The following is a 25385-nucleotide window of genomic DNA, read 5'->3' as shown; positions in this document are numbered from 1 at the left end:
CGTGATGCGAGAGAAATTACACGTATTGAGTTAGAAAGTGTTGCTCTCTTGGGCTGGAAACAATCGGTCTGCTCACATAAATGTAGAAGACCTTTTGGGCGACAGATGGCACTGGCATTGAGTATTTTCATACTACAATGTCCGTCAAAACATTTCGCTTCATTCTTCGATGCCTGAGATTCGATTACATCAGAACAAGATAGACTGGAAAAGAAATTGACAGACTTGTCCCTATACGAGATGCACTCGTATTTATGGAAATCGTTGAATCATGTGAGAGGTATGTCGGGTGAATGAATACGTCACAGTCGATGAGATGCTTGAAAGTTTTCGGGGAAGATGTCCCTTTCTGCAATATATGACATCGAAACTGACCAAGAATAGAATTAAGATTTTTTGTACTAGTTGATGCCCGCACGTTTTATATAAAGAACTTAGAAATTTACCTGGGCCTATTTTGCAAAGAAACTCTCCAGTAGACATCGTAGAGAGAGACTAGTGTAACCAATCAGTAAATGTGAAATAAATATTATCATTGAGCTTATTTTCTTCCATTCCTTTGGCAGAAAAACTTATTGATAAGCACAATCTAACGGTCGTAGTAACTACCAGGAAAAATAAAAAATAATTGCTTATCGAACTATTCAAAGCGTAAGGAAGAGCTGTCGGTTCCAGCCGGTTTGTGTTCAATGATTACACTTCCGCAGTATGACAATTATGTAGGCTAAGATTAATAAAAATTAATATTTTTCTTATATCGACCATGCATTTTGATGATGTATATCCGAGTGGAAAGCCAGAAATGATCACAATGTACAATAAGACAAAAGGAGGCGTCGATTTTGTGGAAAAGATGAAAGATACATATTCAGCGAATATTTTATTATATAGGCCTATACAGGATGATTCACGAAGATTGTCCAGTACTCTAGGATGTGATTTCTGACATTCTGATGAAAAAAGTGAATATATACATGTGTCCGATTTTGATAGTTTCGGATAAAATCACGTGTCTTTCTTCCGTAACACGCATTCTTGTGATCTCTCTCTCTCTCTCTCTCTATCTCTCTCTCTCTAGATGTCTGCAGCTGTATGTGTTACAGTCGAGCCCCTACCACGCCGTAGCGGAGAAGTGAGAAATATGTTCCCAAATTGAAGCAGCAGAAAGCCGCCATTTGTTAGGTAGAAAACGCGCGGGATTTCGAAACCGCTATTTGAATACGTGTTGTATTGCGTCTCCGAAAGCTAAATGTTTTTGTTTAAAGCAACAATACTTCCTTTGCGATACCTTTAATACCGCGTCTTTACTGTCAGTAGAGTTGCTAGGTTTTCTGCGAGGGAAGTCGGGATATCAGAAGCTAACCTAAGACTTGTCAACAATTTAGCCTATCATAAGATTTATAGCAGTTTTCTGCACAGTGTTCACGTGCTTTTTAAAGTAGTAGGGCTATTCGCCTTCGTGAGAAACACTAAAATACGACGGACACACAGTACAGTGAACACTACAATTATTTTTTCTCTTACTAACCGCGAATAGCCTATGTTTTAACAATTTGCTAATAAATTAATTTTGGAACCGGTACTGCAACAGTTTCACTATCGAACGATGAATCCATGTTTAAACATATTTCACTAACGATGGAAGAGTAATGGAACGGAGAAAAATTCTCTCCGGCGCCGGGATTTGAACCCGGGTTTTCAGCTTTACGTGCTGATGCTTTATCCACTAAGCCACACCGGATACAACCCCGACGCCGAACAGAATCGTCTCTGATTGAGTTCCAACTCTTGGGTTCCCTCTAGTGGCCGCCCTTTGCACTATGTCATAGATGTCTATGAACATCGGACCGAAGTCCACACATGTGCTCAGGTGCACTCGTTATGAGTGACTAGTTGGCCGGGATCCGACGGAATAAGCGCCGTCTTAAATCACTTCGTGATTTACGCATATCATATATTATTTCAATGTACCGAAGTACATATGATATTTCCATGCAGATATTCTGCGTCATCATACGATGGAAGAGTAATGGAACTGAGAAAAATTCTCTCCGGCGCCGGGATTTGAACCCGGGTTTTCAGCTTTACGTGCTGATGCTTTATCCACTAAGCCACACCGGATACAACACCGACGCCGAACAGAATCGTCTCTGATTGAGTTCCAACTCTTGGGTTCCCTCTAGTGGCCGCCCTTTGCACTACGTCATAGATGTCTATGAACATCGGACCGAAGTCCACACATGTGCTCAGGTGCACTCGTTATGAGTGACTAGTTGGCCGGGATCCGACGGAATAAGCGCCGTCTTAAATCACTTCGTGATTTACGCATATCATATATTATTTCAATGTACCGAAGTACATATGATATTTCCATGCAGATATTCTGCGTCATCATACGATGGAAGAGTAATGGAACTGAGAAAAATTCTCTCCGGCGCCGGGATTTGAACCCGGGTTTTCAGCTTTACGTGCTGATGCTTTATCCACTAAGCCACACCGGATACAACCCCGACGCCGAACAGAATCGTCTCTGATTGAGTTCCAACTCTTGGGTTCCCTCTAGTGGCCGCCCTTTGCACTACGTCATAGATGTCTATGAACATCGGACCGAAGTCCACACATGTGCTCAGGTGCACTCGTTATGAGTGACTAGTTGGCCGGGATCCGACGGAATAAGCGCCGTCTTAAATCACTTCGTGATTTACGCATATCATATATTATTTCAATGTACCGAAGTACATATGATATTTCCATGCAGATATTCTGCGTCATCATACGATGGAAGAGTAATGGAACTGAGAAAAATTCTCTCCGGCGCCGGGATTTGAACCCGGGTTTTCAGCTTTACGTGCTGATGCTTTATCCACTAAGCCACACCGGATACAACCCCGACGCCGAACAGAATCGTCTCTGATTGAGTTCCAACTCTTGGGTTCCCTCTAGTGGCCGCCCTTTGCACTACGTCATAGATGTCTATGAACATCGGACCGAAGTCCACACATGTGCTCAGGTGCACTCGTTATGAGTGACTAGTTGGCCGGGATCCGACGGAATAAGCGCCGTCTTAAATCACTTCGTGATTTACGCATATCATATATTATTTCAATGTACCGAAGTACATATGATATTTCCATGCAGATATTCTGCGTCATCATACGATGGAAGAGTAATGGAACGGAGAAAAATTCTCTCCGGCGCCGGGATTTGAACCCGGGTTTTCAGCTTTACGTGCTGATGCTTTATCCATTAAGCCACACCGGATACAACCCCGACGCCGAACAGAATCGTCTCTGATTGAGTCCAACTCTTGGGTTCCCTCTAGTGGCCGCCCTTTGCACTACGTCATAGATGTCTATGAACATCGGACCGAAGTCCACACATGTGCTCAGGTGCACTCGTTATGAGTGACTAGTTGGCCGGGATCCGACGGAATAAGCGCCGTCTTAAATCACTTCGTGATTTACGCATATCATATATTATTTCAATGACGTAGTGCAAAGGGCGGCCACTAGAGGGAACCCAAGAGTTGGAACTCAATCAGAGACGATTCTGTTCGGCGTCGGGGTTGTATCCGGTGTGGCTTAGTGGATAAAGCATCAGCACGTAAAGCTGAAAACCCGGGTTCAAATCCCGGCGTCGGAGAGAATTTTTCTCCGTTCCATTACTCTTCCATCGTATGATGACGCAGAATATCTGCATGGAAATATCATATGTACTTCGGTACATTGAAATAATATATTTCACTAAACTATAAAACGCAGCAATTGTATGTCTCTGTTATTAGTGTAAAGTACGATATCAAAACGCTATCTTTCTTGCCAGTCAACGCACTTGAAATACACAATGTTTACTAATTGCAAGTACAGCGACAAGAATAATCAACAATGCTGTAGAACTAGAAGAAGTATTATTTTGCGAGTTTAGTTGCCTTGACAATCAGCTGGGCTACCTCACAGACTTACTAAATATCCGCAGGTTATCTCTGTGTTTACAATGTTACCATTTGAGTCAATATAATTATAAATAAAAATATCGGATAATGGTAAATACAGACTAATTTTTTTAATATGTTCAAGGCTAATATCTGTAAAATTTGGATTTTTGTCAATCCCGAATCCCTTTAATCGGGACTCAATCAGGAAATTGGGAGAATCCCGCCTAAATTGGGATACCCGACAACCCTGGGTGTCAGGCATGGGTATTGTGTTCAGACTTGCATCATTTTCATAGGAACTCTGAATGTGAACATTCATAACCACGGTTAATAAAAGAATTAATATGTCAACTTTTTAATTCAATCTCTAGGTTAAACTGCTGTATGAAGTCATAAAAGTAGTAGCAGCAGTAGCAGGAATAGTAGTAGTAATAATACCAGTAGCAGCAGCAATAGCATAAGAAAATGTTTCATTAATCCGTAACTAAGACAGGAATTACTTTCAATCAGTTATATTAAAAAATATATATATTTTTATAATTTATGTAGTTTCTGTATGTTTAAGTTCTGTGAATAATTTTATTATTCATGTATGCACTGAAACAACAGCTGTTTGAAGGAAATAAATGATATAGAGTGACTGGAGGACAATAACAGTGTATAATAACGTAGTTTGAAAGGTAATTACTATCTTCGAAATGAGTTGAACACACTGAATGATTCATTGTAGGGTATAAATTCTCTCTGAGGTTTGCACCTATCACTTTCGGTTAAGGGAATCTTTTCTCAGAGGAAACTTGAAGCATAAAGAGTCACATGGCAAGTACAATAGTTCGTCTTCTGTAACATAATATGGAGAACAAATCGTCGTAGAAATTAAAGATTAACTAATCAGTGAAATATAACATTCCTTCCTTCTTTATCGTTACATCCGTAAGCATTGCTGCAATAAAAAGCAGCACAAGAAAGAACCATACTTATTCAGCTCTACCAAACAAATGGCCGCTCGTCGACTGTTCAATTTGGGAACATAACACTAGCGCCAGTGAGCGGTCCAGCGGCTATTTAGTAAGTCTATGGTTACAGTACAACTGATAGCAGCGACACAAAATCTCCTGTCACCAGGGTCAGGGTTAGAGATAACTCAACACCGGTACAACGTATCTACCTAGCATCCGAACAACTGAAGTTAAGGAATGCAGCGCGCGCAGTTCACACTCGGGCGGCTACGTGCATTGCTGCAGAAGGTGGGGTCTTTGAAAACATGCTTTTATACAGATTTTTCAGGTGAGTAATAACGTGAATGTTCTTTAAAGAATTTATAATACATCCAATAGACTACCATTGTTGTAAATAATTTAAATGCTTAAACCTTCATAATATCTACGTTCATGTTTAACATTCAGGAGGGCGTGACTCAATTTAAAACATATGACATATGTTTATATGAACTTTTTAAATCAGAATGATGCCAGAAATTACATCCTAGACTATTGCACAATCTTCGTGAATCACTCTGTATGTTATTTATATGAATGTATGCCAGGAGCAGATCATCCTGGCTCAGTTTATATTGAGTTAATTATCACATAGATTGAGGCTGTAGCATTCTAAATGTACTAAGTGCCAAGAAAACTTTCTGAGATATTGACGAAAAAACACAGCGAAATGCATGTTGAGATACCTACAACACCGTCTTTTGGAGCATGAATGAGTCACAGTTGAGCTACGACAAAGACAATTTAGTATGATATTCTCATATGGAGCCTATTTTGCCAACCAAAGCTTATTTAAAAGCAAACTAATAACAAAAGAAGCCAAATTAAGATTATATTGGACTATAATAAGGCCAGTTGTCACCGACGCCTGTGAAACTTGGGTATTGAAAGAATCAATCAAACAAAAATTGTTGTTTTTTGAAAGGAGGATTTTAAGAATAATCTTTGGACCCTCCAAGGATGGAGATGGCAACTGGAGAATAAAAACTAACAAAGAACTAAATGAGTTAATACAGAATCAAAATATAATAAATTCATCAGGGCTATGAGGTTGAGTTGATTTGGCCATGTTAAGAGAATGGAAGACCAGAGGCTAGTGAAAGGTATATACTCGTATAAATGGAAACCCCTGGGAACTAGAGCAGCGGGTAGACCGAAAAGCCGCTGGGAAGATGATATTGTGAATGATTTGAGGAAGCTAAGAATCACGGATTGGATGATGGTCATACAGAATAGAAGTTCTTGGAAAAAAATTGTTGAGAAGGCCAAGACATTCAATTTTGAAGTTGTAGTGCCTTGAGAAGAAGAAAATTCTCATATGGATGTTCCTCCCTTAGACTGAATAAAATGAAATTCGAAAGATTGGCACTTAGCACATTTAGAATGTTATATCTTCAATTATTCATTGTAGTTATTTTTGTTTGTATAGTCATTGATGCACATATTACTGTACATTACGTTATTATTTTTATGCAATAATAAAATGTAATATATATATATATATATATATATTAACAATTATTTACCGAGAGTGACCAATAAAGTTTGTCCGGCTTTACTAAAAGTCCGGATAAGCGATGCCATTAGTTTATGCAACACTTAATGAAAAAGATCGAAATTTTAAACATTGACTATTTTCTCCTTGGTCGATAAATTTTCTATTTAGTTTATCTGAATACAGTTCACTTATTTCGAAGATTCATGTAAGCTTGGGTAAGCTCTAACAAACATTTTGGCACATATAATGAAGGTGGCAAAAAGACCGACACGATAATTTGCGTTACAAAATTTAGCCCGCCGTACTAAGGGTTAAAATATTACATTTTTGTTCGGACCAAATTTCTGCACATTTAAAGAGCAAAACTAAAATTCTTTCAAACATTCATTATAATACCCTGCAATCTTAAGTTAACTAAGCATCAGTGGCGGTTCCTCGGGGGAGGGAAGGGAGGAACGTCCTCCTAACATTTTCTTCTTTTGAAAGTAAATACCAAATAAAATATGTGCCTTGAAATTCGAGGAAGATTCGATAATTTTTAAGTTCAGAGCTATAAGAAAAACTCGATTGATCGAGTTTTAAACGACGCGCGCTCATGTGCTGTAGAAAACTGTGAGAAGGATGCGAGATCGTCTGTGTTGAGGAAAGGCACTCCATTCCTCCTCTACTGCAGTTAACATACATACACAACAGCGCACTAGCGGCCAGAGAAAGAAGCAGAGTTTTAAAGCAAGTAAATGAACGGAGAGGGAGGAGATCCTCCTCTGAATCAGCGCATGGGCGGGAAATAAAAACTGACTGGTCGTGCAGCAAGCTCGCTACCGCTGCCTCCTAGGGATGTTGCATTCAACCAGACTATAACTCATCTAGGAGGTGACACAACAAAAACAGTTTTAACGCAACGCTATGAAAGATATCATGTAAACTTTTTTTATTATAAATAAAAAATATTATTCATTGTAATTCATATAGGCTACTATTCATGGTTTGAAACTTTCGTGGTTATTTGAAAGTTAAAGTCGGGTTTATGTAAAACAAAGAGGAAGTAGTTCTACGTAGTTAGCCCCTGAAATTCACTTCTATTCATTGTTTACTAGACAGGGCAACAGCCAGGTTGTCAGTTTTGTACAAATATATTTGAAACTGAAAGTAGGTACTCCAAACTACATCATTTTTAACATAAAAAATTAATCTGCCACCGGCAGCTTTGAACAATAATGATAGTATGACTTTACAAGAACTGACATTCTTCAAAAGCATGTGATAGACTACTGAACTTGTAAAATGTACATGTGGCAACACAGACCACGTGGGTGAATGCAGTGTTCTCGCTTTCCTCAGATTATTTCCCATTCCCATTTCCATAAAATGGTTCCGGTTACGATTTGGTAGCTAGTCTCTTCCAACACGTGTGATGCTGTAGTGTACGCGAAAAATGCTACGAGGTTGTGAATTTCCTTGTAATTGTTACTTTGCGCAATTATTCAACAATGAATGGAAGTGAAAACATAATATATTTTGGACAATTTAGGAAACTCAGTTTACAAGAACAGATTATTGCCATACAGAAGGGAAGGCCAACTCCAACACTACCTGGTCTTACATGTATGCATGTAGGCTAATTTGTAGCATGTTTCTCTCAAGAAGGTGTCATTTCGTGCTGTTAACTTCTTTCCTCCTCTTAAGAAATATGCAGGAACCGCCACTGCTAAGCATATTGAGAATTAAATCACTTTCTCAAAACACGTTATGAAGTTTTTTACATAAAACAATTTTTATCTCGACAGGGAAAGAAAAAGGAGCAAAATTGCACTCAACTTTTTTTTTGTTTAAAATATTCCGAAGAATAACCCCTTGAAATTAGTAGCATTACTTCACTCCGTATATAAAGCCAGACGGTGTGCTCAAAGCCAAATTTTCGTAGTAGGACGCTGAAAAAATATGTGTAATTTATTTCCGTGAAATCTCGAATTGTATCTTTTAGATATAGTAACATTTTCTCTTCGTACTTTGTAAATGATAATGTAGAAAGAGGCTGGGGTATTATGTTAAATACGATATAGTATTGTGTACTCAGACCACTCCTGTTGACATGATTGAGTTTTCGCATGAAGGTTAACATAGCCTATTCTCTCTGTAACGTTTGTAATGTTTCCACTTTCCCAAGTGGCAGATGGGCTACTCTATTATATCACCCTTACCCGTGTTCTTCTAGAATAGTGGTATTCAATCAATTGTAAGCGGAGTTGTCTCATGGGGTACGCGTCCCACTGATTATGTGTGTAAAAATGCTGACATATTTATGTATTTTGTGCGAGATCGTGCGTATTTGCTTGCTTTCCGCACAAAACCAATACGCGGTAAGTGTGAAATACCACATTCAGTATTCCCAACGTAACACACATAACAATTTCCCTCTTCTTACCGCTTAAGCGCCATATTCATTTTACTGCTTTAGACTTTTAACATATTATTTTTAGAGACGTTTAACATAGTAATAATTATAAATTGGAAACTTACCATTGCAATTTCTCCTAAATTGCACTGTTAATTATTGTTTTTAAATATTTGCAAAAATTAAGTAAACTCTACAACACCACAAAAGTTATACTGCATTTGTAATGCAAGTAACATTAAGGAAGCCGTGAAAAAATCAACAAGATTCCAGATGCCGATGTTATTACTGCAATATGTTATATAAATAATATTGTTAAAATATTAAAATGAAAAATAAATCATGACATAACCTTACCGTTTGCTTTAAGTTCGCATTTATAGACGGGGGGAAGAAAGACAGACGTATATCACGGCCTGCTGGAATATAGTAAACACAGAAAATATTTTATAGCAACAATATTGAAGATAGATATTTTAGTTTTTAAAAGTTGCCGTCATTGAACAGAAACCAAGATGGAGATTTCATTGCAACTAATTAGAAACTCCTCTTTCAGGTATGTAATAAACGATCTTCGCACAAAATAATGTACGATACACGAGCGGTATGTTTGTTTTCATGTTCGAGGAAAAGATTGAAAAAGCGAAATGTAGTTGAGCTTTTTTAATCTTTTCCTCGAACATGAAAACATCAACATACCGCTCTTGTAACGCTTATTACTATTATTATACTTGTTGATAATTATTGCATTATATTATAGTTTCTGTTGCAATATCAACTCTTTTTTTTTTCCTTGCTTGAACACCATTTTACGTAAATCATTACTATCAATAACTTTATTATTATTATTATTATTATTACATGAATCATAATCTTTTATTAATTCTTACATAAATGCAATGCAAGTTATAGATAACTTTGCTGTCTAAGAAATTATCCGCGATGCACTCCATGGAATTAATTCGACATTACCTCGAAGAGGATGATGGTGGTTATGATGACTTAATGAGGAAATGGTACAATGACATCTGGGAAGTATTTACGAAAATCTGCCCCGATACACAATCTACCTTCACCAACCATTTCACTTAGAATTTCGGGATTTGAACCTGAAGTTCCGAGTGAAAAAATACTTCAGTATGCTTTCTAATAACGGATCGTCTCTTTTGTAAAAGATTTTGTATTATTTGAGATTTCCCATGTTATGGAAGTGAAATACTTTCACACAATCGACTTTGCGTGCAGCAGAAATACTTCCTACTTCGAAATTGATGCCAGCGTAAGTACATTTGAAATTACCATTACGAACAGCAATATTCTACGCATTATAAGCATATGACAAGCAGGTATCACATGAACTTTCTGTCTATATTTCAGTGTAGCTGCTATCGAGCATGTCACACTCCCAGTGAAATAGTGTCGTAACTCGAAAATTATGATTCGTAAAGATATGTTACTTCCTAACAAAACAATGCTGTAAAATATTTAAATAAATACGTATCAAAAACTTTGATAATTTACTATTTTATTATTGGAATTTCATATCTCCAACTAGTAAAAGCGTTGGAAATAATTTACGAAAATAATGCGTGATTTTCGACTTGCAACAATACTTTACTGGGTGCGCGATGTGTTATAACTAGTGCTCGAAATTTGGTACCAAAACAGTTGTGTGAGCTTTGAATATGTACAAGTAACTACCGAATGAATAGTAGCGCAGCTGTCAATGTCAGTGAACCAGAACGACAAACATGTACAGCTGGGTGCTAATCACACATGTGTTCCAAACGTCCACGGCCTTAGAACAAGAAAATAATAAACGAATAATAAAAAAACAACAATTTGTAATTATAAACTTCGTAACACTCAATCTAAAATAATTTACTCATACATACAAAAATAACGTCAAAGTATACAATTATGATTCTAGCCTCATTATAACAAAATGTTGATCAATGTGGTGACGTTGGGGTCGTATTGGTGTTAGTCAAGTTGTGACGACTATGACGTTAGTGAAGATGGTTACCACGGTGATGTTGGTCATGAGTGGAGACGACGACGACGATGATGATGATGATGATGCTGTCAAGGTGGTGGTGACGACGATGTTGGTCAATGTGGTGACGACGACGGTGTTGGTCAAGGTGGTGGCGACGACGATGTTGGTCAATGTGGTGACGACGACGGTGTTGGTCAAGGTGGTGGCGACGACGGTTTTCGTCAAGGTGGTGGCGACGACGGTGTTGGTCAAGGTGGTGACGACGACGGTTTTCGTCAAGGTGGTGGCGACGACGGTGTTGGTCAAGGTGGTGGCGACGACGGTTTTCGTCAAGGTGGTGGCGACGACGGTGTTGGTCAAGGTGGTGACGACGACGGTGTTGGTCAAGGTGGTGGCGACGACGGTTTTGGTCAAGGTGGTGGCGACGACGGTGTTGGTCAAGGTGGTGACGACGACGGTGTTGGTCAAGGTGGTGGCGACGACGGTGTTGGTCAAGGTGGTGACGACGACGGTGTTGGTCAAGGTGGTGGCGACGACGGTTTTCGTCAAGGTGGTGGCGACGACGGTGTTGGTCAAGGTGGTGGCGACGACGGTGTTGGTCAAGGTGGTGGCGACGACGGTGTTGGTCAAGGTGGTGGCGACGACGGTTTTGGTCAAGGTGGTGGCGACGACGGTGTTGGACAAGGTGGTGGCGACGACGGTGTTGGTCAAGGTGGTGACAACGACGGTGTTGGTCAAGGTGGTGGCAACGACGGTGTTGGTCAAGGTGGTGGCGACGACGATGTTGGTCAATGTGGTGACGACGACGGTGTTGGTCAAGGTGGTGGCGACGACGGTTTTGGTCAAGGTGGTGGCGACGACGGTGTTGGTCAATGTGGTGACGACGACGGTGTTGTTCAAGGTGGTGGCGACGACGGTTTTGGTCAAGGTGGTGGCGACGACGGTTTTGGTCAAGGTGGTGGCGACGACGGTGTTGGTCAATGTGGTGACGACGACGGTTTTGGTCAAGGTGGTGGCGACGACGGTGTTGGTCAATGTGGTGACGACGACGGTGTTGGTTAAGGTGGTGACGACGACGGTGTTGGTCAAGGTGGTGGCGACGACGGTGTTGGTCAATGTGGTGGCGACGACGGTGTTGGTCAAGGTGGTGGCGACGACGGTTTTGGTCAAGGTGGTGGCGACGACGGTGTTGGTCAAGGTGGTGGCGACGAGGGTGTTGGTCAAGGTGGTAAGAACGACGGTGTTGGTCAATGTGGTGACGACGGCGGTGTTGGTCAATGTGGTGACAACGACGGTATTGGTCAATGTAGTAACGATGGCGGTATTGGTCAAGGTGGTGGCGACGACGGTGTTGGTCAATGTCGTGACGACGACGGTGTTGGTCAAGGTGGTGGCGACGACGGTTTTGGTCAAGGTGGTGGCGACGACGGTGTTGGTCAAGGTGGTGGCGACGACGGTGTTGGTCAAGGTGGTGGCGACGACGGTTTTGGTCAAGGTGGTGGCGTCGACGGTGTTGGTCAAGGTGGTGACGACGACGGTGTTGGTCAAGGTGGTGGCGACGACGGTGTTGGTCAATGTGGTGGCGCGACGGTGTTGGTCAATGTGGTGACGACGACGGTGTTGATCAATGTGGTGACGACGGTGTTGGTCAAGGTGGTGACGACGACGGTGTTGGTCAAGGTGGTGACAACGACGGTGTTGGTCAAGGTGGTGACAACGACGGTGTTGGTCAATGTGGTGACGACGACGGTGTTGGTCAATGTGGTGACGACGGTGTTGGTCAAGGTGGTGACGACGACGGTGTTGGTCAAGGTGGTGACAACGACGGTGTTGGTCAATGTGGTGACAACGACGGTGTTGGTCAATGTGGTAACGATGGCGGTATTGGTCAAAGTGGTGACGACGACGGTGTTGGTCAAAGTGGTGGTGACGACGAAGGTGTTGGCCAATGTGGTGACGACGATGTTGGTCAAGGTGGTGACGACGGCGGTGTTGGTCAAGGTGGTGACGACGACGGTGTTGGTCAATGTGGTGGTGACGATGATGTTGGTCAAGGTGGTGACGACGAAGGTGTTGGTCAAGGTGGTGACGACGGTATTGGTGAAGATGGTGACGACTGCGGTGTTGGTCAAGATGGTGAAGATGACAGTGCTTTTCAATTGGTTTATTTTATGATGCTTTATAAATTGTTACGGTTATGTAGCGTCTGAAATGTGAGTGAAATGAAGGTGATAATGCCAACGAAATGAGAATCCAGTGTTCAGCGCCGAAAACGACCCAGAATTTGGGTTGAGGAAATCTCCTGAAAACCTCAACGAAGTAAAGTGTCCCAACCAGAATTTTAACCCTGCTCGCTCTTTTGACTATCAGACATGCTAACCGTTACACTACAGCAGTGGACTATGATGGTGTTCGGCAAGGCGTTGGCGACGATGGTGTTCGGCAAGGTGTTGACGACGATGGTGTTAGTCAATATGGTGACGAGGATGGTCACAATGCTGTTATGACAAATTTATCATTCTGTTGATGAAGGTGACGACAATTTTGGTGGTGTTGAAGATGTCGACGATGTTGGTGTGGTGACAATGGTGGTAATGAAGAATCTAGTGGTATCGATGGTGTTAGTAATAGTGTTGGTGACTGCAGTGGTAATGGTGGTGATAGTGGTGATAATGTGACGTTAGTGGTTAAGTGATCGTGATGGCCGTGACGACGATTATGGTGTTGAAGTTGATGATGGTGGTAAATATGAAGTTGGTGGTGGTAGTTGTGATGATGGTGATAGTGTTGACGACGGTGGTAGTAGTGTTAATAATGATGACGAATGTTATGGTTTATTTAACGACTCTCGCACCTGCAGAGGTTATATCAGCATCGCCGGATGTGCCGGAATTTTGTCCCGCAGGAGTTCTTTTACATGCCAGTAAATCTACTGACATGAGCCTGTCGCATTTAAGCACACTTAAATGCCATCGACCTGACCCGGGAATGATGACGATGGTGTGTTGTTGTTAGTGGTTTTCATGGTGGCAACGGTAGTGGTAGTGCTGCAGATGATAGATGTGGTGGTGACAAATGTGTTTTTGTGGACGATGGTAATGGTAATAGTGATAATTTTATTCACGACATTGGTAGTAGTGGTGATATTGATTGTGGTGACGGTGGGTGGTGGTGATGATGTTGATACACAGACGGTATTGGTAACTATGGTGCTGATTGTGATAACGATGGTATTGGTGGTGAATTAAGTCTATCTTGATTATAGTAGTTACGATGATAATGAGAACATGATATTGTCAGTTATAATGTTGGTAATAGTGTTAGCGAAATGATGATAGTAAGGACATCGATAAATCAAACGGAAGTATCTGGACTGTGCCATTCTGAAAAAAAATATGGTTTTCGGCTGGGTGAGTTTTAAACCCTGTCATTCTCGATTGTGCCGATATTATCCGCCATGTTAGTCTGGGGGTTCTGAAAAATCTTTAAATGAAATAATGAAATACTAAGCACCAGGTGACTACTCTGCGTTGGCGGCGGAATGAACTTAATCCTTGCCCAAGTGTCTGGACTCAAACCTAACGCGTAATTCCGTGATTCGCACGAACGCTCGTAAGGAAGTTGAGCTTTTAACGCGGTTGGCGATCTCAGGTTTAACCGTAACGCAATGTCGGTCACGACACGTCAAAGACTTACCGACTATTTGGGCTCTACGAGTTGTCATGACGTGAGTGTTTTTCTTAATGCCATTCTGTGATTACTTTATAGCGGCTTTGTTCACATGTCCCACATGATGTGTCGCCATTGGTGGAGCTCTTACATGTCGAATGAAAAAAAAAAACTTCGCAGTCATGAATTCTATTTCGCATTCCGCTAGCAAAAACTAATACACTTCCATCTCTCAAACATTTTCAATAAAAAGAGTTGATGTTTATGAATACAGTCGAACTTCGATATCTCGAAATGCTTCCGGCAACTGGTAATGCTTCGAGTTATCGAAATTCCAGATACAGAAAACATGAAAAGAATTCCCAAATATTATCGTTTAATTTTCAACATAGAGAAGTCGAGGTTGTCCATAAACTCTTTCTTCGCTATTCAGGACAACGATTTTAGCAATTCATAACAAAGTTTCAGAAGAATAATGTTAATATTATTATTAATTGTATTGTGTATTGTATAATTGTATTGTGTATTATTTATATTGTGTATACCACTGCCACCGGGTGCTTGCCCATTTGCAGTGTAAATAAATACATACATACATTAATATTATTACTAGTATTATTACTATAATAATAATAATAATAATAATAATAATAATAATAATTATTATTATTATTATTATTATTATTATTATTATTATTATTATACGCTCTTAAAGAGTACTATTAAAATTTATCTAAGTTACCAGTTAAACTGAATACATTACAAATGTAAAGATAATTACTTTGAACTAAAATTTTCATAAAATGTAATTATTCAGATATTAAAGTACAATCACTGTTAACACATTAAGAGATAACCAATTCAGTAAACTAGTCTGAAAACAAACCTCAAATTATTAAATATTACTTTAGGAGTGCATCAGGGAAAAACAGTCTAAATATCTGGTTTGAAATTAAATTCAAACCCTTAAATGTTACATACGGTATTAAATTAAAAATAAAGCACCATTGAAATTAAATAAATTCCTTCAATGACGGCTATATGTTTTGACATCATTCACCTCAGCGCCTACCTCTATATAGCGTTCGGAGTTCAGAAAATACTATTGATACACAGTACATGCGTATTCTTAGCTGACATTTCCCCTCTTTAGAATATAACTACAGTAAAATGATTTATTTATGTATTTTCTAACGTAATAAAATAATAGAAGTAAATTGAAATACTGTAAAGAGTTTTACATAGTTAACCGCAAGTAATGGCATTAATTTCAGGGTGTTACTCCTTGAGATATTTGAAACAAAAAAGTACAATATAATTTTGTTCGTTTTTGCTTCCTTTTCAGAGATAAAAATGGTTTTATAAGAAACAATTTATAGCATGTTTTGGGAAAGCCATTGATTTAATTCCCAATATGCTCAGTAAATTTAAGAGAGCAGCGTATTATGACAATAAGTGAGTGAAAAAAAATTAGTTTCGTTCTTCAAATGTGCAGAAATTTGATCCAATTCTTTGCAAGACGAAAAGTTACATTTGTTCGTATCAAATTTCTGCACATTTAAAGGACAAAACTAAAATTGTTTCAATCATTTATTGTCATAATACACTGCTTTCTTAAAGTGACTGAGCATATTGGGAAATCAATCAAAGAATGTTATGTTTTATTTAACGACGCTCGCAACTGCAGAGTTTATATCAGCGTCGCCGGATGTGCCGGAATTTTGTCCCGCAGGAGTTCTTTTACATGCCAGTAAATCTACTGACATCAGACTGTCGCATTTAAGCACACTTAAATGCCATCGACCTGGCCCGGGATCGAACCCGTAACCTTGGGCATAGAAGGCCAGCGCTATACCAACTCGCAAACCAGGTCGACGAAATCAATCAATGGCTTTCCCAGAACACGCTATAAAATGTTTCATAGAAAACAATATTTATCTTAAAAAGGGAACAAAAGAGAACAAAACTGTATTGCACTTTTTTGTTTGAAATATCTAAAAATATAATCTCTTCAAATTAATTACATCAGGTTTACTCTGTGTATTAGCCTAGTGTGTTTTATTTTCAATAACCGAACACATTGAATAGGTTTACTTCTATTGCTTTTATGCACAGTAGACCTACATTAAAAAATGTAGATAACTTATTTTGGATATATTATAAAGAGGGGAATGTCCACTACGAAGGCACCTATATACCCAACGGTATTTTCTTAACTCCAAACTTTCTGTAGGACTAACGCACCTTAGTTACATCACAGTCTAGTATATACAGTCACGAAGCTTGAGTTTATATGGGTACTAGGAACAATAGACTGTGCAGGTACTATTTCGCATTGTCTGTAATGAGGCGATAGTAGCGATCCTAGTGGTTAGCAACTATCTATGGATGCATATTTACTACGTATTGAGCTTCGTGACTGTATATACTAGACTGTGGTTATATAGTGTTTGCTGTCGTATCGGTAGTCTTAGTGCTCCATGGGAGGCGATCTACATCTATATAGCATCAGATGATTAATAGAGCAATGATGGAATGTCGGCAAGAGAAACTGGAGTACCACGTGCAAATCTACCACGAGAAACGACTGTATTCACCACAAATTCCACGCCCTACCGGAATTCTAACCCGATTCTCTAGCATGAAAATTAGACGTTTCAATCGTTCAGCTTACCGAGTGTGCATAACACAGTACTAATAATATTACTGCATGATATGGAATAAAGTTGCACGTTTTATGGAAATGAAATCCCATTTAAAATCATTGTTTGTTACAGAGAAATTTTAAATACGAGGGAAATTTATCCGCAATTGTTACCATCACTGCCTAGCATCGGTGTCGGCAGAAAAAAATCTCGGATCTCTGCTCGCCAATGCGCTCGCAGCGTCCTTGATATCTGATCGCGTACTGATGTTTGCAAATTCGGTGACCTTCAGCTAAAACGAGAGGTGAATATTATGTCATAGTCTAATTCGAATCATGGAAACAAGATTCCTGAACTTGACTGCATATGCCTGAAGTCAAAGGCTGCCGAACTTTGGTTTCTTTTAAATATAAATTAGAAAAATATCTTATGATGTGTTGCTAGACCTAATGCGTTGCAAATATGCGTTGTTAATGCAATGTATTCCACTATGTTTATTTTTTATTTTTTGTTTCTTATTTTTATTGTGTAAGTACACTGAATTCAATCGCCTTTTTAAATGTTATTATGTAAATAGTATTTTCTTTTAATTTAATGTTCATATGTTTACCGCAGCGTTCATTTTTGTGTATTCTTTATTGAAATCTCTATCTATGGCTTTGTTATGTAAATCGTGTTCATTTAACACCTAACACCAATATGTATTCCACTATAGACATTATTATTATTATTATTATTATTATTATTATTATTATTATTATTATTTCAGTACATGTCATTGTGACTTTACCCTTTTTGGTGATATCTGGTATTAGTTGGCAACACTGAAGAGACCGCCAAATTAGCTTTTTAGGAACTGCTCTTACGTGATTCTCACTATAATTACAAATTTGGCATTCTAACGTCTGTTTCGGCGAGGTGTGTTCGACGGCACTGGAACAATCATTTCTACTTGCGTTAACATTATTTACTTTTGCGATGCTGACTTTTTACTTGCGATTAACTGTATAATTATTATATTATAAGTAATATTGTCATATTTATAATTACTCACATAATTTGGTTTCTTAATATGAATTAACAAAGACGGTAATATACAGAACATATTGGTTGATTAGGACGTCTCTAAATAAATTGAAACCAACCAACCTAATCACAAATTTGCATCTTTTACAAAGCAATCAGCAGAAGAATATCTATGGCTATATTCTGAGACAGTGTCTACAAGCACCAACCCAGGCTACGTCCTTGATATGCAATTATATGAATTAAGCTAAATTGTGCACAAGCATTACACTAAATACTAGTTTAAATAAAGTAAAAACTAAAAGAGAAATAAAGCACAGCAGAGGCTTATCCGTTTCCTGTACACTCTGCGAAATAAATAAACCACATATTTCCCCTTCTGAAGAAACATGACAACTTTAGGACAGAAACAAGACTGCCAAGTTAGAATTCTGAAATAAGCTGAAATTTGTGTTCAAGAAAGCTGGCAACAAAAATAAACTGACACCACTAATTACTAATTATTTTCGTAAGATAAAACTATAAGTAAATACAATACCATACATACAATAAAAATTATTCAACAATGAAAATTTGAAACACACAACATATACAGCCAGCATTAATTTTACTATACTCTTTAGCTGCAGGTCTGGCTTCATTAAAATATTTTTCAACAAACATTTGTTCATGGCACTTTCCCTCATAGTTTAATTTGCAACATACAATGGAAGAGAGAGTTCTGTCTATCTTCATTAGAAACGAAATTGAGTCTTATTTTGTCGTTTCTATAAAATTTAAATTGAAAATTTAAATAAACCGAACAATACAAAATAGAGACTGACACAACACTAGTGAAAAAAAGCTGAGAAACAGGTACTGACAAGCTGACAAACCTTACAAAACGCTAATATCAACTTTAAAAGCTGACACTTGGCAGCCCTGCAGCCACTGTAACGTAAATTAAATCCTGGAAATTGGCAGGCAGGTAAATTTAATGACAGTTAGCTTCTCCGTTCTTAATGATATCATAGTCAATATTTAGCGGTCCTGTTGGACAGGAGACAAATGACACCAATTTGGATATATTATAGAATAATATATGTCGTTGGTATAGACACTTGCTTATACTTTCATCGAAAACTGCTTACCTTGTCGTCCTGAGATTCGCGCTGGTGCTGCAGGGCGAACTGGCGCAGGAGTTCTTGGGCTTGGAACCGATGTAGCAGTTGAGAGTAGTAGCCTATGTAGATCCACGAGGACTTGAGGAGCGCACCATTGCTATCTGTGAGCTGAAGTCTCTGGCGTAGGTCCTCTTCACTGAGGTGATCGGGGGGGCTGTCCAGGCCCCAAGATTCGTCGTGTGCATTTGCCTCTAATGTGGCCACCGGGATGCGAGATTCGCTCAAAGACTTGTGTCGCTGAAGTGAGGGTAGAGGAGTTAGTTGGGGCACACTCCTGGCGCGATCCAGCCGCGGAGCTCCTCCCCAATTGTCTCCACTTCCTAACCGACTTCGTTTAGGGGAGACCTGATGGTCTCTCCAGTCGTCATCCTTGGTACTTTCCTGTAGTCTTTCTGGCACTGTTTCTTCGGATTCATTATTCACTAAAGATATTTGCGAGGGTAACGCGACACGCTTCGTGCCCGCAGTGTCTTTGTTAGGAACTCGCCGGTGGTGATATCCGGAGCGTAGGAGACTAATTGGGATGAGAGCAGGTACGAGGCGAGTTGCTTTCCGAGATGGTCGGCTCAAGTCCATCGGTTGCTCATCCCCTGGACCCGACACCATTCCAAGCACTCCATCTGATTCTGCGGCCATGATCTGAATCATGCGTTAACTGATCATTCTGAAAACACAGAAAATTTCATTACTGAAATGAAACAGAGCTGAAAACATTAATAAAATACTTTTTGCACGATAGTGTGTTTTCTCGCCGTTACAGCAAACGGTCGCCACGATTGAAAGTTGATTTTGTCCTGCTACTGGACTTGCGTTTTGATTCACTGTGCGTTTGTTAAGGTTAGATAAAACTGTGTTCAATATATTTTTAACCTGATGATCAATGTCATGTGAATAATTTTGCGGGCCTGAAATACTAACACAGTGATTAAAAACTTCCTCATTCCGTGACTCTTTCCTGCTTTTAAGCCAAACATGGAACAGTTCCGCGCAAATAGTCATAGTAGCTGACGCGCCCTTTTTAAATCCCACTAACTGGAACAGTTGACACTGCGTTAACGTGTGCCCCGCCACTGAAAACAATTAATTACTGATAAATGCGCAAGAACGCGCAAAGTTTAAAACAAGGATTCGCCACTCTAAATGATGTATTAAATGGCAAAATAATTATTGTAACAGGACATAACCGGCTGTATTAAAAATTACACTTTATAACACGCATTGAACACTCTAAATGGTGGTGTATTAAATGCTAAAAGAATTATTATAACTGGACATAACCGGCTATATTCAGAATCAAACTTTAAAACAAGGATTGAACACTCGAAATCAGCGGTCATCAAAACACAGAGCACCGTGTGGCTAGCGTCTCTTACCCGCGGAGAACATACTGCACTATGGTGCATTCGTAGCTGCTAGCGGGTATGCTCTCTACCTCTTCCTGCTGCACGACGGGGCACACGGGCCGGCTCCGCTTACCCTTTACACATTTCAGCGAGTGCTGACGACCACTGCTCTAAATGATGATGTATGAAATTGTAACAGGACATAACCGACTATATTAAAAAATCAAACTTCAAAACAAGGATTCAACTCTCTAAATAATGATATATTAAATGGTAAAAGAATTATTGTAACCTGATATAACCGCCTATATTAAAAGTTACATTATATTTGGAGAACTTCAAAAATTATATATTTTGAATTGCAATATTTGAACTCTACTGTAAGAAGAAAAGTACATTACAAATTTAAAATTTAAGTTTAGTTAGTAAGAACATACCTTTCTGAACAGATTTCATGTCTCTCAACACAATTCACTAACAAGTGGCACCTTTTCACCTGCCTCTCTGCCTACGACTTAACAGGAGCGAGACATATTAGAAAGAACTCATTGTTCACACCCTTCTAAAAATAGCTTCTGCTGATAAAACAGTGAAAGCTATCCCTCACAAGATTCTCCAAGTGTTAAGCAACATGAATTATTCATATTCACCTATGCCTAACTAAACAAGTTGGAATTTGATTTTGTCCACCAGATTGTGAAAATTGCATACTGTACGTAGGTTCGATTCTAGCTTAAGCTGAACCTGCTTGGATTTTTTCGGAGGTTCTTCCCAACTTTAAGGAAAATGTCAAATAATTCCTTAGCGAATAGTCTGCCTCATATCGCCAAATACCACCTTGCTATTCCCAATTCCATCGACGGTAAGTAACATAGTTTTTATGCAGCGTCTTTAAATAACAACTAAAATTAAGACATGAATTTAATGTAGATTTTACTTAAAAGAGGATTACTCATATCTTTTATCAATGAATTCAAATGTGATGTATGAGTAGAATTTAACCCCATCAAATTAGTCGAGCAACGCAGCAAGTTTTAGAAACAATGGATCTTAAGGGAGAACATATTCATTCTGATGTTCTTGGATGAATAATTAAATATAGATGTAAAACTGCAATATAGTTTTAAGGCGATGCGCTACTCAAAACAGTCGAATTGTGACAAGTTCTATCATTTTTATTGTCACTCTAAAAAATGTAGGCTAGGCCTACGGTTTCATGGAAATTTTATTCCAATACCGTAATTATAAGTATACTCTTATATAATTGGTAGAAGTTGTGTTAATATACGAGTTGTGTGTAACCAAAACTTTAATTTAATTTTCTCAAAAAAAAAAAAAACAAACAAACAACAAATTTTCTACATTTTCAACGGCAAATATTAATTTTAATTATCAGAGGTAATAGCTAGAGTGACGTAACTTGGCATACTTATTCATTAATATCTCTGTTGTAAAATGGAGCATTTGATTGGCTGTATTCAGCATAATTTTATTACTAAAGCATTATAAGTAAAGCAATATTATTTTTATTAATGTTTGAACATTGAAGAAATTAGGTTTTTTTTTACAAAAGAACAAATTAGAGTAGGGCATTACTAATGCTCTATTACACAATATGCAGTGTTATCTTTAAGAAAAAAATAGATTAAAAATAATAATTCTTTTAGAAGTAGGATTTTCACGAAGAAAATTTAATTAAGACAAAAAAAATTAATTTATTTTTTTAAAAGTGTTTATGAGAAAATACTGAAATTTACAATGTGTGGTTATGATATTGATATGTATATTTAGTAAACATTTTAACTCTCTAGCTCAAAAATTGTGGATTTTACTAATTTCAGTGGGGAAACGCCTTAATGTGATTATGCTATTTTATTACCACTGTCCTGGTGATACATGCATGTACAGGAGTGGCAAAAAAAACACGGACCGACCCTTGTAGCTGATTTCAGAGCCTTGTTCACTCCAGAGCACGATAGACTGGTAACTAAGACTTTCGTGGTTCGAATCCTGCCTGGGAAGGAAACTTTTTTTTTTTGTTCCTCATTCAAATTTATTCCCAATACTTTTCGATTGCAGCGATATTTTACTACTTAATTAACTTATCATTCCCAGAACATGAACTTTACCAGCTTATTTTCTAATGGCTTTCGAAATGGGCTACGTCAGCAGTCGAAACTACCACAATTTCAATATATTACTCGCTATCTTGTGAATGCGGGCGTGGCATGCTCAATGGCTCATTTCGGGGACTTTGATTATTACGTCGGTCCTGTTTTTTTGATACTACTCTACATTGAAAAGAAATGTAAATAGAATTATCGTAACTCAGAGTTGTAAATTCGATGATACATTTCACACCAAACATGAGAGATGAAATATTACACGCTCCTGGTACACGTGTGCATGCAGATCTAAAAATATGTAATTGTCAAAAGTATGCTAGGACTGTAAAAATCCGTAAAAATATGAACGTGTTCAAATTTTATCAGATATTAAACGTCTAGGTCACTAATATATTTATATTATATTTATATATTAGTCCTACTTTTCACGTGCGATATTATTCTTCTCTAGTGTTAATATTATATTATATAATTCCATTGCCGCTGTAATTATATTTTAGTTCCTATTTTATTTTACTTATTTATTTATACTATTATTATTTTTTTATTTTAATATTATATCTGAACTGCGACCGAGCACGAGCGCTGCTCATTCGGTCACAAATTTTGTTAATACTGTGCTGTGTCTTCTTTTTATATTGCTTGTATTATTTTATTTGTATTTCTCTTTGTTTGTTTTGTAATTATATTTCTTTATTCTGTATATTTGAATTTAAATAAAAAAAAAACAGGTGCATTCTTCAGATTGAGTGGTGTTGGTTCCTGATTGCGAGAAATCCACATTGTATTTCCTCATTAAATATAATAATTAGTTTCTTAAATGGAAATCTTCCGAATTCAAGTGGAAATTCCTTTTCAAAATTCATACATAAATAGGCAATTATAAATGAAAACTTCATACCGTGAATCATTCTAACTGGAATTCTAAAGAGAATTAAACAAAAATAAAATATTTGAAATTGTAATTAACCAGTAAATTATTTATTTTATAAAATACATACCAATAACATAATTATGCAATAGCATGCAGTTATGAGTAATGGATGTGCTGCCATTTTTCACCCATACTCACACAAGTTTAGTCTACCAACATAAGAACATTTTTCAACATTTTTGCTAGTGTTAAACTTGAGTATGCTCCATGCGTCGACATTGTGAATACAGAAGCGCCAGTAACACACTAAATTTTATACAGTAGTGGCAAAAAAAACCGGACCGACCCTTATAGCTGACTTCAGAGCCTTGTTCACTCCAGAGCACGATAGTCTGGTAACTAAGACTTTCGTGGTTCGAATCTTGCCTGGGAAGAAAACTTTTTTTTTTGTTCCTTATTCAAATTTATTCCCAATACTTTTCGATGGCTGATAAAATACATGTTCTGGAAATAATAAGTTAATTAAGTAGTAAAATATCGCTGCAATTAGAATTCTACTACAAACCTAGCAATCTTCCTCATCTCAGATGTGAAGACGGCAAAATCCACATAATACGATGAAAAACAGAAATCTCCCAATGAAAAGCTTTATCATCTTTTCCCGCAGTAACTTTAAAGTAAAAATGCTATTTAAAATTGCTTTTCTGGTGTTCATTTGTCTATACAAATAGTTATTCTTCAAATTTTCATTCCGTGAACATCCCTAATAGTTTTTGCTTATATTGTAACATTTTCCGAAGTGGAGATTGCTGACTTTTTTTCTAGGCACCTCAACTGTTATTTAATAATGAATGTCTTGAGTTGTACAGTCCACACAATGTAGTAGTCCCAATACTTATTGATTTCTAGTGTTGATACAATGTCCTTATAGGCCTATGGATAGGAATGAGAAGGAAACAATGACATTACCTAGAAATTTATTGTTAACACGACGGCAATGGAGAGGGAGAGGTCGAAGACGGAGACAATGGTAAAGAAACGACAAAAAAAGATAGTGAAAACGATAGGGAAGGTCACGAAGGCTACGGAGAAATTAAAGGAGACGAAGGGGGCACTGGAGGGAGCCAAGACGGCGCCGGCGGCGGAAAAGCCGACAACGGCGAAGACGGCAACGGAGAAGGCGTCGTATGAAACAATGAGGACAATGGAGAGGATAACGGACAGGACGTCGGATGGGTCAATGGAGGACAACTGCTATGACTAGGTAGAGCAGTGGTATTCAACCGAGGGTACGCGTACCTCGCGAAGACTTTTTAGGGGTACGTGAAATTTAAAAGAAGCATACACGTTTCACGAATGATCAGAGGTAATGATTGAATTACAAAACAACAGACGTCAATTCCTCTGAACGTTCTTTAAAATTGAAAGAAAGTTTCTATAAATTTCTGTTGATAGTGCACTGAAAATAACATTCTAGAACTTGTCTATTTGTGATTTTTATTGTTATGCTCGCCAAGACTATATGGACTTAGTGTTACCACCATTTCACACCTTCTGTCATTCCCCTCTACTTGTTTGTTTAAGCGGGGTTTCTCAGCATTGACGTCAATCAAAATGAAATACAGAAATTGCTTGAATCCAGACCCAATTCTGAAACTCGCACTCGTGGAGATTCGACTAAGAATCGAGGAGCCGGCGTACAGAAAACTTCAAGC

The 25385-nt window shown here is 38.4% G+C and overlaps 1 protein-coding gene across 1 annotated transcript in view; it reads right to left on the bottom strand.

Moving 5' to 3' along the window:
• LOC138707655 (uncharacterized) overlaps positions 1 to 25385 on the bottom strand; it is a 133775-nt gene that overhangs the window by 26111 nt on the left and 82279 nt on the right. The window contains exon 2 of the mRNA XM_069837364.1: positions 19295 to 19991. Within this exon, the coding sequence (XP_069693465.1) occupies positions 19295 to 19975 (681 nt within the window). The 5' untranslated portion in view covers positions 19976 to 19991. The remainder of the gene's footprint in view (positions 1 to 19294; positions 19992 to 25385) is intronic.

The sequence above is a fragment of the Periplaneta americana genome, chromosome 10 (genome assembly GCF_040183065.1).
Source record: "Periplaneta americana isolate PAMFEO1 chromosome 10, P.americana_PAMFEO1_priV1, whole genome shotgun sequence".
NCBI classification, from domain to species: Eukaryota; Metazoa; Arthropoda; class Insecta; order Blattodea; family Blattidae; genus Periplaneta; species Periplaneta americana.
The sequence above is the reverse complement of the archived record's forward strand: the minus strand, read 5'-3'. Positions and strand labels throughout refer to the sequence as shown.